Below are 13,530 nucleotides of genomic sequence, written 5' to 3' on the forward strand. Positions count from 1 at the left end.
ATATTAAACCTCATAACAGTCTAGTAGAGGGCTAAATAAGGCATTCATCAGCATTGTGGAGGAAAGTCAGCAATGGTACAGGATGCATGCAAGATTCTTATGAAATTTCAGATGATGTTAGATTGATAATGTGAAATTTATACGAAAGTTTGGCTCTATATATTAATTTTTGCATCATTAACAAAGATTTTTCTTTGTGTTATGCCGCAAAACAGCACAGGAGAGGGATAAAGTGGAATACTCAAAGGTAGACGAGAATAGAGGCAAACGAGCTATGAGTAAAGTCAATTCGTATGAATTTTTCGGGTGGGTTAGGTTTGTAAAACGTAATTTAGCAGCATAATTTAGGATCTACACGTTTATTTTTACGTTGAGAATAAAGATTTTAATTATAATAAGCTCCACAACAAACAGGAGAGGGGACTAAATGTGGCATTCCAAATCATCACGATAGAAGCCAAATGAGCGACGAAGCAGATGGAACACAGGAGCAATAATGGCGAGTGACAATTGTAATTTCGTTTTCGAGACGATAAACTGCTGAAAAGGGCCAAAAAAGTGGGTCAAAACGGTGTTTTCGAGGCCCAAAAATCGATCCGAATGGTCGGAACACGTCATTAAAAAATCGGAAGTGCCAATCGTGTCCTTAATTCAATCAACAAGTACACACACACACACACACACAAACGGACCGAATGGAATTATGCAGTGGCCGTGAGCATGCGCAGATGATTAGCCCTGCGTGTGTACATCCGCACCACTACAGCAATAAAATTATCAGGAAGAGCGAGAGAGGCCCGTCGCTCCTCTTTGACGTTGTACTGTTGTAGTAATAAGGTAATAATGGAGAGGAATTTTGGTTGTATAATCGATCAGGGCTAATAAAGCGATTAAATTGATTTAAATAGGAGAAAAATCACGATAAATTAAGGCTCAACAAGCCTTCCGTAATGCTTAATATAGTGGCGAGTGATGAGGGACGATAGCATCTCTCCCGCTCTTCTCCAATTGATGCGAAGTTAAGTTTAAGATAAAGGGATGCTGGAAGTGATAAAGAAGATGCAGATGCAATTACGTAAACTTTGCTAAACAAGTAGGGCGTTGCGTAGCCGGGGGGTCATTTTTATTTATCTGTAAGAAGAGCGAGCCTGATCGAAGGGGCGAAGTTGGAAGAATATGAGAGGGCAATCCTACTCAGTCACTGTCAGCAACGTCATTTGTCACCGAAGTCTGCTAGCTGTCTGCTTTGTCTCTATAAAGTCAACTTGGACAGAAAGAGGCGTCGCCATATTGTCTCCTTCTCAGTGTAAACATCTAAAAAGTTGATCGTTCGGGGGTCTAAATGACAAGAAGGAAGACATTTCGATAGGAAGGGGGCCTTAAAAAAACTACAATAAATTCGATTGTAGCTCACAAACAATGCGTTTTGTGTGCTGGAAAAGATGCCGAGGAGACGGGATGCATTAAACGTCTGAACTGTTAAAAATTTAAATAAGTCCGCGAGCTTTAACGTAGACGCTTTAAAAGGCCCCCTAATTCGAGCATTCCACTCAATTAATCCCACGTAAGAAAGGGATAAAGACGACAGCATCGTCGACATTTCGAGAATCAACATCCGGTATGACTCTACAGCGAGATGAAAGTAATAGATCTTAAAGCCCGGTAATCGTCGAGTGACGTCACGTCAAGAGGCCCACATTTATAGCACGAAAGCGAGGCCTCATATTTATTAATTACGTAATTAGGAGGTGAGGAGAGGAGCCGAGATGATGGAGGTGGTGCCATTCGCTCCACCTCCTGAACCCGGCACCGCCTCGCAAGAAGTGCCGTAATGGACGTCTTCACCGCCTTATTGTCAAATGACCCACAATGCTTCGCGACACTAAAATGGCGCCCGATGTTTGTCTCAATCCTAAGCATCGTTGTTAACAATTTATCCTCCTCAGCATTCTATAAAATCTACTTAATGATACGTTTAATATGGTAAAAACTAAGGGTGGAGAAGGTCATCAGACGCTAAAAATCGATATTATTTCCATCATATCTTGTAACTAAAACGTTCTACATGCTCTTTACTCTTCATACCCATGCAAAAATATATCTTTATATCATTAATATCACGTGGAAAATGCTTAGAACGTGATAAGTTACATGGAAGATGCTGGGTGTTGTGATTCATCTTTCAAGAAAACTACGAACAAAGACAGTTTGCAACGTCGTTTATTGAATCAGAATGCCAAACAGACATATTTATTTACAGATTATATCTATGTATGTGTACATGTGATGTCACGAAAGTACATTCTGGAAGTGCAATTATTATTATTATTATTTTTTCTGACCGCAACACAAAAAAGGAATTTTTTGGAGGCGTTTCGACAGATTCTCAACTATTTTTTTAAACAAATAATCGCGTTCCAGATGTAAAATTATTCATTGTTTTTTGGAGGCGAAGATGCAGTCGTCGAGGGATATTCTGGCTCTGATAGTCCTACAGGGGCCTTCTGGAATCTCGAGAAGTCATTCAGGAGGATGTAGAGTTATCCAGAAGAGGATCCGTAGAGAAAGTTTTTCATTATTCCGATTCTGGTGGTCCTGTAGACTCTCGTGAAGGTTTTCTAGAAGACGTGGATTGTCTCAGGTCTCTATAATATCTTTCCGGAAGATGTGGAGGATGTCGATCATTCGCAGCATCTTTACAGAGAAAGTTCTAATTATTTTATTTCTGACGTTTCTACCAACGATTCCAGACTCTCAGAAAGATGCCGATTCCTATTCGCATCATCCGAGACGGATGATGGTGATCATCCGCATCATTTCTACGGTGAAATTCCTGTACAAACGACTGCATCTTAAAGCACATAAACAACAGAAAATACGGCGAATCATCTTGCAACGAAAGCCTTCTGCATTCTCCAATTAGCGAACCATAAATATTCACGAACGAACGTCGATTTTAATTAAAACTGAATCGAAGATGCGGGACGGGGGGAGGAAGAGGAAGTTCTGCGTGTGTAACGTGTTGTCCAGGGCACTTTCTTTCAAAACAACGGTCCAGTTACGGCTTCCGGTCATGCGTAATGGGGGTAAGAACCGATGTGCGACGTCACGTGACCGGGGTGGTGTGGCATGGTGTGACTGGAAGCCGCCGCAATGTTGGAGTACAGGTTGGCACTGGGATTTGTCCAATACGAAGTGGGTGAGGGAAAGATGCTTCCCGTGGTGGAGGGGATGCCCGCGTGGGCCCCTACTGCAAAGTTCAACTTGGGGCTGTGGTGGTAGCTGGACATGAACAGGTCGGACTGGTACTTGTACGCCGTGGGATCGGCCGTTGCGGGTTGTGTGGCCTGTGCCAGTCCTTGGAAATCGAACTTGTAGGCGTACCTCTTACCGTGAACTTTGGTCATGATGTTCTTGTCGTAATAATACCTGAGGGCTCGGCTCAATTTGTCATAGTTCATGTTTGGCTTGCTCTTCCTTTCGCCCCATCTCCGGGCCACCTCGTCCGGATCCGTTAGCTTAAATTCTCCGTTTGTACCCTCCCACGTGATGCAGTTAGCGTTACTGCTGTCCGACAGTAGCTCCAACAGGAACTGCCACAACTGAATCTGGCCGCTGCCTGTAAAGAATCGTAGGAAAATCTCAGAAAAGAAAAAAAAGGACGGAGGAGCAGGAGGAGGACCTTCTGCATCCGGATTTTAATCTCTACGGACGGAGGAGGTCGAGTCGTCTATGTTATAAACGCCACTCACCTGAGCTGGCCAATCTGCTGCTGGTCGGACCGAACATCTGATACGGATCTAGAAAGAAAAACCTTTTAGTTACGCATCACTCCTTTATTTTAACACGGGAGACCCCCTTAATTAAAGATAATTACGTCGTATTTTTGTCTATTATCTCGATAACTTAAAAAGGATAACCGGGAGCAGATAGATGGAGAAAGATGCGGATCGCCTTGATTTACGACTTTTTCGCCAGCAAGTTTGTCCATCTACCACCTTTAAAAATAGTCTGAACTTTTTTTATCTTATCTACAAATAAATCTTTTCGTTATCTAGATTAAAGTTAAGATAAACTCTATTTGGTTTGAAGTCCGGAGTCCGTCCGGGTGTCGTTATATTGATCAAAACATTTCGGAAACCTGGAATTATCTTAGGTGAAAAGTTGGTTCCTGCGAGACGAAAATTGTCTACAATATTTCAGAGTTAAGATAATCGTATATATATTATAGATAACATCTCGGGGAAAATATCTAGATTATAGATAAGAGACGGCGTGGGAGTCGATGATGCGTAGGAGACGTTTCTAGGAGCGAGATCGAGTCGGAAAATGATCGGAATTGATACAAAGGGAGGAACAGAGAGCGGTAATCAAGATTAAACAGGAAGATAACAGTGAAACGGAATAGGAGGAAGGGATAGAGTGGTCAAGAGATCAAAATTAAAGGTCGAAGGGATGCATAGTTAATGTGTAAGGGGAGAGAGCAGTCGGTGGAAAATGTTAAATAACTGAGATTAAATTGAGTCATCCTTGTTGAAACTTAAATAGAAAAATTCCCCGAATGTAATTAGAGAAATCTCTTGACATTTCTCTATATAAATTTCGGGAATACGAAGGAAAATGAACGGCAAAATCATTAAGTTTGATTGTATAAACTATGTAAATAATTAAATTTTCGCGTAAAAGTATAAAAAGAATTTCTATAATTATTACGATAAAACCCTCAAAATATTAATAAAAATGTTTAAATTTATAAAAAATATCCGAAAGAGAAATAAATACAAGAAAAATCCTTAAGAAAAAGCCGAAAAAATGTAAAAAGAAAGCAGGAAATTAACCGAAATGTGTAAAAATTTGCTCGAAAGGCGAAGAAAAGCGTAAAAATGTGCAGAAACCATCCACAATTCGAACCAATCTTTTCCTCCCTTTGTGACCGACGAATCGATGCTAAAGACTAAAGAAACGTCGTTAGAAACAAAGGAAAGCTACAAAAACTGAGCAAAAATTAAAGATAAAAGGGACCCAAAGACTACAATTGAAAGAAGAGACTTTCAAGAAAAGAATAAGGTGGAGGCATAAAATTAATTTGAAGAAGTGAAGCATTACCGAGAGACGGAGAAAGGACGAGGAAGAGAAAGAGAAGAATAAGAAGAAGAAAGGGAAAAAAAGAAACCGAAAGTACGAAAACAAACTTAGAATTTCATAATTGAAGTTAGAAAAATGTTTAAATTCGAAGCTTGATTAAACAATCGACAGAGCAAACAGTAATTTGGTCGTTAGAAAAACAGTAGAAAAAAAAGAAAGTAAGGGACGTCATAAGTCGTGTCAACATAGGAGCAATATTAATAATCACCTGGTTGCATCAATATTTTGTTACTGTCTTGCCCGCAGCTCTTCTGCCTATTGTCATCCGGAACCCGTTGCTCCGTGCTCACAGGAAGAGGAAGCGAAGCAGGACGTGCAGAAGAAAGTTTTCTCCTTCCACCTTCGATGTTTAATCAGGGACGCTCGAGTACCAACATCCGTCACTAAAGGTGTTTTTTGGCAGCAAATGAAAAATGTGGGTAAACACAATGGCCCCTGCCATCTCTTCTAACTCCTGATTGACGGACTCCTATTGACCTTTCACAAGGTAAACAGCCTACGTCTGATCTTTCTTCTTTTTTTCTTTCTCTTCTACTTTTCTGCTCCTAATTAAACCTTGGATGCTACGTTTCGACTCTTCCTCCTCTCTTTATCCGTTTTGGGATGTCCACAACGTAATAATTCGTATAGGAGGACGATGCTTCTAACATGGAGAAGTGGAGAGCATCTTGCTCTTCGTTATCTTTGGATTTTTGCGGTTATCGTAATGATGGAGTAGAAACGTTGTTAAATATGTAAAATGTATGCTCGAAGTGAGTAGGGAGATGCGCTTAAATGCATTAAAAATCCTAAAAAATCCTTAAAAGTTTAGCGAGGTGAAGAACTAAACTAAGGAACTTAATTATTAGTCTGTTTAAGCTTAAGTTATAGGCTCTAGCAATTGCATAAATTGTAAAAGACGTAAATTTTATAAATAATTAGCACTAAAAATGCCTAGAATTTGTAGATAAAGCACGAAATTACCCTAAAAAAGGCGACAATTCAATCAAGATCGCTCAAATTGTAAATGGATTCGCGAAACAAAAATCTCAAGAAATGTTATAAAAAGATTTCAAATAAAAATAATATAAACTCAAATTAATCTAAATTAATTTATAAATCCACAAAAAAAACTAAAAAAGCATTAATTATACACGACCCGAGATGGTAAAAATCGTTATCATAAATGCAACGAAAAAAAGAAGAGACGGAAAGGGAGAAGCCGCTAGCGCTTTAAACAATAATTAAACTTTCTTTAAAATCCCGAAGAAGGTGTCACCTGGTAAAAGGAGAAACAAGAATGGAGGGATTATAAATTAGTGTTCCATTGTGCGTGGCCGTGTCAATAAAAAGCTAAGGAGAGAGCGAGAGAGAGAGAGAGGAAGAGAGAAAGAGAGAGAAAGGAGACAACTGCTGCTCTACCAAATGCTTCGCTCGGCAAAACACAAGAGAACGAAGTAAAGTCTTACATCCGGGACTTCCGTTCCGAATCTGTAGCAAGACATTAACGTTTCCGACCGTCGCTTTCTGCATCGTTACGTTCGGCCGTTTGTCTGCAGGGGTTACTTTCTTCTGTCACTTAATACCACTTTTTTTCTTCTCCTATTCTGCACAATGGATGAGTATCTCGTCTCCTCTCTCTCTTCTCTCTTGCATCTCTCAGCATCCCTCTCCTTCTCCTCCTCATCCTTCTTCCCACTTTCCATTTCGTAATTACATTCTTAAAATTATTTAAAAAGTATTTACATTATTTAAATGACGTCTCTGCTCCTTTCATAAATTTTTCTTAACGTAAAAACTTTATTTTTTTTTTCTTCCCCTCCTTCTTTCCATTCTCTTTCTCTTACTATCCTTTTGCTCTTGCTGTTCTTTTCTGACTCCGGCGGATTTTATTACTGTTTTGAAAGTGTCGAATTAGTTACCGAGTTTGTTTTCTTGTAAAGTTAAGAGCATTAGAAGAAATTACATTATTTAACTATTTCCTCCAAACCATTGATTAAAAAGATGAAATTAAACGGTGTATAATTCCATTTAATTATTAATTTAATTCGTGTCGAACGGTCGAAGCTTTCATTTTTATTAGTTGAAGAATTATTAAGAGTTATTGTAGAAGATCGTCTTCGATTCTGTGCTCGTTTAGGAGCCTTTTTTTGCTCTTCTGGGAGCTTTAAAAATAATAAAAAGATTACATTTTTGCTTCATTAATGGCTTTTTTGTTACTTTAAATGCTTTCTCGGGCTCTACAGGATGTGTATTTTCAAATTTTGAAGCTTAGATTTAAGTGTATTTTACTACTTTTCTACAAGAAATTTTCGAATTTTAAACTATTTTAATTCTTAAAACCGACTGTAATGCATAATTTTATTTATTTTACGAGTTATTTTCAAGAATATTTAAGTTATAAGCTGTTTAATCCATTAAAAAAGAAAAGGGGGGGGGAAACTAGTAAAACTTTAAACCCAGTTTACTTGAACGAGATTCAGTTTATAAACGTTCTAACGTATTAAATTAAATTAAAATTAAACATAATATAACATAAGAAAAAATGTATTTAAAAAATGGATCATTCGAGTTTGTTTATCTGTAATTACCGAAACTTCTCTGCACTTAGATGAATGATGCGGGATGATGAAACGATGAAACCCGTGTTTATTCAGGACTTTAGTGGAAATTTTTGGATATTAATTAAAGCAGACAAGGTCAAACACGTAGTAAAAGTCACGTGATCAGCCGTTATGAGGGTTGATACCGAATATCGCAAGAGGGAGTCAGCCATTTCCTGTTGATGTCGCTTGATCGGTAAATGATGTCCTTCATTGTTCTCTTTAATGATTATTGACTCGCTCGATAGAAAAAAGGAGAAGATTGTTGGCCAAAGAATGACTTTTGTCCAACTGCAAACGGCTTTCGTTCTTTTCCACTCCCTTACTCAAAATAATGGACCTATACAAGACAAAAATTCCAAACCCCTGTAAAAGTATCTTCTCCTACATACAAATGCGAGCTTAAAAGCCGACTTTACAGGAACCGAGAACGAAATTAGCTTAAAATACGTTAAGTTATTAAGGTTTAATTAGTAATTTTACACGATTTTAAATGTTTTAAATCATTTTTAATTATTTTTGCTTTAGTTGATCTATAATTTTACTTCAAAAATCGACATAAAGGTGTAGATACAATGCTATCGATTTTAACATAGAATCAATATGATAAACATGTTTTTAACGGGTTTGAGACTAAAATTCAGTAAATTATGTTTATTTTTTAATATTAAACGATGTATTTTTTGTCATATTAACAGAAATATGCCCGGGACTAAGTCGAAAACAACGATAAACCATTAAAAAAATTAGTAGAAGTATCTTATAGAAACAGTTAATTTACAGTAATTTTTAAATGAATTTTTAGTTAATTTCCATCGAATATATGAAAAATTAAATAAAAATAAACATAATTTATGATCTTAGAGCAAATTAACTACAAGGAAAACACAAAAATATATAAATTTCCACACAAATCTCAAGGAAAGACCGAGAAGCAATCAGATACTTTCTAGCACTGAATACGGTTTTCTACACAAGAACAACGAATCTAGAAAGAGATTTGAGTAGAAAAAAATACATAGAAATAGAGATAAATTATTATAAAGAAAGAAAGAAAAAAAAGATGATGATAAGGAAGTTCACATTGCGTTAAAAGAAAACGAGAAAAATTTTCTAAAGCATTCCTATTCATTTACAATGATTTTTGATGCGGAAGAGGTGGATAAAATGAAGTTTAGTAATTACTCAGATTGTTAAGTGTCCTTTAATTAGTGTTAATGAGCGGATAGAAGAGAAAGGTCTGGAGTTTTTCGTGTTAAGAGTCGATTTTCGACTTGTTTTCATTGTTAACAAAACAAGAGAAAAGGAAGAGAGAAAGGGAGGATGAGGAGGAGGAAAAAATGTAAGATGTTGCTTTTTCAAGCGAAACGTTCTATTTGAATTTTATGACGCCAAACATTGTCTCATTTTTTTGTTATTCCTGCGAGTCTGGAAAGTGATCCACTCACTTTATCGAAGGGCAACATCAATCATGTGCAGAATGGCCATTTTATATCTGTTGATGACTTCCTAATGGAAGGCGAGTCATTTTAAACCTGTTTGACTTACACGACTAAAGTTTGGTTTGGCAAATGACCACCCCTCCCCCCAAAAAAACCTCCAGTTCTAGATTTTTTATATAAATTATTACATTTTCTTGATTATTTTCTATAATTTCACTTGTTTATGTAGCTATAAAACACGACTTTTTAAGGGTATTTATCCAGTTGGATGCTCTTGATGTTCTGTGAAATTTAAACACGATCCTAGCATCTGGAGGATGTTTTGAAGGGAAATTGTAAAAAAATGACTAAAATTTATATATTTAAATTAGGTAATTTTCATTTTATTTATTTATTTGGCTACAAAAGATATTTTTGTGGTTATCCAGGTAGTTGCTCTTGGTGTTCAGTAAAGTTTAAACAAGTTTCCTGTAACATCTGGATGATGTCTGTATGCATTTTAAAGAGAAAATATGTGTTAAAATGATTTAAAATTTGTTTAATTATTTATTCTATTTAAATAATGTATTTATATTTCGAAAAAATTGTGATTCTATAGTCGAAATTCTTATTGTAAAGAAGGTTAAAAAATATAAAAAGTTTTGTACATATTTTTAAACATTTTTTGTTAAATTTTCTGCTCAAAAGCAACATAAATACGATAAATTTTCGAGGAGTATTATAAAATGGCATCATAGTACGTCTGTTAGTCTGTTCGATCAATAAAAATGTTGATAGATTGCCGGAATCGAATCCAAATTTTACAAGTTATCCAGAGAGTGGAATGCATCTTTGATAAATTTTAAAGCTCGAAATCTCTTTGAAAAGTCCGAAATTTCATGTTTAAATACGAAAATTCCATAGAAAATTCGCATCTTTCGAGTTTTAAATTAGGATAAATTACGAATGTAATAATAAACTTAATAAATATTACTTTAAAAATCATAAAATGAATAGAAAATATAGAAAATTTTGTTTATTTTTTAATAAAAATTGAAATTTTCGAGTGGATTTCTCATATTTTTCTATAGAAAATACGTTGATGTTAATTCTATCTTTAACTGTTCGAAAAGATAACCAAGAGCACGTCTGTAAGTAGATGCACGTCAACATCTTAAATATAGAAAATAATACTCAAAAATATTTGAATTTATCTATTTATCTAGAAAATACGGTTTAATATATAATTTTATAGCAAGAAAAATTGTTAAAGTAAATAATTAAAAATATAATTTCATTCAAATAAGCATCACTGTATGCATAAAGATGTTGAAAAATCTCTTCTCCTCTCTGACATATTTTCAACTTTTGAGTATTTTTAATATAAAATAGAGAGGTTTTACAGAATTTTTTAAATTAATTTATAATAAATTTTATCTATTTACATGCTTAATTCTCTATCAAAACAGTTTATACTAAGTTAGAGCTTACTAGAATATAGTTAGACTTCGAAAATCCAACGATATAGCTTGTAATTCTATAAATATTTTTAAAAAATCTCTTATTTTTCATAAAAAATAAACATATTTATGCTTTTATAAACTATTTATTAAGTAAAATAAATTTAAATTATTATTTAAATCCCAAAAATTAAAACATTAATTGGATGTAAAGATGCTCTGATCTACAGCTTCTATTATAAATGATTCCGTATTCAAGTAATTTTACAGCTTAAAATATTAAAATAATTTAATAATTTTGTTCAAAATTTAATTATATTTTGATAAATTACGTATTTTAATTCGAATTTAACTTAATTTTTTTTATCACATTCTTGAATTTAAAAGAAGTAGAAGATGATACAAGATGTTGGCACATCATCTAACGTGGAAAAGTCACTTCGTCATCTTAGGCCTTCATAAAAATTAATAAATTAAGTTGCCTTAATAAATATTTTCTTAATTTTAAACGTAAACTAACGAAAATAACCTTTTAAATGTTGTTTTTTTCGGTTATAGTAGTAAGATCCGATGTATATTCAAGCTTCTACGTAAAGTGATACAGCTTTCTGCTATGACATACAGCGATTTTTCTTAAGTTAAACGTGTTTAATTAGCATAATTTTAATTAAAATTAACTAAAATGGCCCTCAAAATTTAATTTATAACAATTTTACTTCGATAACCTCTTATTTAATTCGATAAAATACGGAGAAGATGCGGATGTAGATGGAAAGATGGAGACAATGATCAAAATCAACGTATTTTTTAAATTTTATTTAAAAACTTGAAAATTTAGTTTGAATAAATATTGTAAGCTTAAGTTTTTATACTTAATTAACAAAATAAAGTTACTTTATCAAGTTTTACGTATGTAAGAAACGGAGAAAGGATGCGGAAGATGAGCATCTCTATGATAAAGAAATTCTTTGTTTCTAGAATATTATCTATCAAAGAAGGTTATAGATGGGAAATTTCGAGCCTTTTCAAAGGCACAAACATAAATTTTTACAGCCTCATATCAGTGAATTATAAATAAAAGGCTCTTGAGAACTTCTACTAAATAGGGACGTATATTACGATTTATTTTTGAAGAATTAATATTCCAACCACAATCCAAGTTGTCTAACACTTAGAAAATATTAAAAAATTTTAATTTGTCCACTCTAAAGAAGTCTAAATCTCTAATTATTATGCAGAATGTATACAATTTACAAGATTAGAAGCATAAATTCGAGTTAGAAATGAAAAAATTCATCGAAATTCTTCGTAAATTAATACGATTTGAAGAAAATAATCTAAAGGATTTTCTATACTAATTTTATAAAATATTCGAAAAATATTACAAAAAAACCTCTAAATTTTGTAAAATTAATTAGCTTTTTCTAAAGATTTTTAAGCACGGAAAAGAGAAGAGGGAGATGCTAATCCCGCATGGAAAAGGTAGAAGAAGACGAGGAGTTATGTTGTAAGAAACTGGAGAAGATGCGAACTTAAAGTAGGAATTAAAGGGATACTCCATCCAAAAAAACTTGGTAGATTTCTAAAGAGGAACGGATGTCCGGAGCTATTAGAAGAAGTCTTTCTTGCGTCACAATTTCCTGTCTAATCCGTGGAGGTGGAGGAGGAGAGAGAAGGATGCGGATGGAATCTAAATGTTAATCCCTGCAGTGTAGAGGTGGAGAACATGGTGTTCTTTTCTGCTAAGCCACTTCCACGCTTACTCAGTAAGTGAGACCAGGCCTTGAGTCAATAAGAACCAAGTTGCCATTCCAAGAACACGAACAAAACTGCTTTCCTTTACGACTGCTGAATCTTAATGATTCATCCTCTCAACGATTCTTCGAGTTCTAAGGATAATCTAAGGATTTACTGCAAGATAATACTACTTAAGATGCTTAGGACGAAGATTTGCTGTTTTTTATCATCGAAATTATCAAAATTCTGTCATTTTTTACGTGTTTAGGAACGTAGAATTCTCCATGTATTTAGTTAATTTTAAGGATTTTTAGAGAAATTAAGCGAAAAAAGCGAAACTTTATTCTTATAATTATAAATTTATCAAAATTTAATAATATTTTTGAAAAATTTTTACGGGTTAAATATGAGTTTTCACCTCTCTAACTCGGATAAATGAGGAGTTTCTCTCATCTACAGCTAAACGGATTTAATAATTTTTCACTGATTTAAGAGGCAGATTTGCATGTTAAACCGCCGGTTGGATGCTGGAAAATTAAGTTTTCCTGCTCAAAAAAGGACGAAAATTTATGATATTTTACAAAAATATCGGGGAAACGGAAAAAAATTAAGATTTTTTTATCCTTTCTACAAAAATATAATCAAATTTCTATAAAATTTCTTTGTTTTTTAGTAGGAAAGAGTCGCGATTACCAGCTTCCAAAACCGATCGCTCCTCAGCATCTTCGAGTTTTAGCGAATTAATTGTAGTAAATTTAAATATTTAGTGGCTTGTTAGTTAAAGAAATAGGATTTTTAAGCAGGTGAGATGCTCAAGAATGTGGAAAGAGGAGAGGTTTGATGCGAGATGTCGGAAGATGGAGAGCAAATGGAGTAAAACAAAGTTGTCGGAGGGAACAAAAACATCTATTCAAATGGCATTCTTTCCATTAAAGAGCAATATATTTCAGCTGTGACAAGTGTTTTGGCTTTTCGAACGGCAGAGCAAAGAGTTTTATGCAGCCATTTCCTGTTTCCAGCAGCGTCAACTGTCGCCGACTCTGGATAAAAGATTATGAATTACAAGAACTACTCCAATGCTCTTTGAGCTTTTCAACAACCAAAGCCGACGCAATACTCCTCCATTGGCAGCTACAAAACAATTTAAAGGCGTAAATCGTCCATTCTGACCCCAAAATCGTCTAT

General features: G+C 34.6%; 1 protein-coding gene across 1 annotated transcript in view; it reads right to left on the bottom strand.

Annotated features, from left to right (window-relative positions):
• Positions 1–3,071: 3,071 nt before the first annotated feature.
• Positions 3,072–13,530, bottom strand: part of LOC136974690 (Friend leukemia integration 1 transcription factor-like) — a 48,651-nt gene continuing 38,192 nt past the window's right edge. The window contains exons 8-9 of the mRNA XM_067269632.1: positions 3,753–3,800; positions 3,072–3,619 (exon numbers count right to left, since the gene is read on the bottom strand). Coding sequence (XP_067125733.1) covers positions 3,072–3,619; positions 3,753–3,800 — 596 coding nt within the window. The remainder of the gene's footprint in view (positions 3,620–3,752; positions 3,801–13,530) is intronic.

This window comes from Centruroides vittatus, unplaced genomic scaffold, assembly GCF_030686945.1.
Source record: "Centruroides vittatus isolate TY-2023 unplaced genomic scaffold, ASM3068694v2 contig_352, whole genome shotgun sequence".
NCBI lineage: Eukaryota > Metazoa > Arthropoda > Arachnida > Scorpiones > Buthidae > Centruroides > Centruroides vittatus.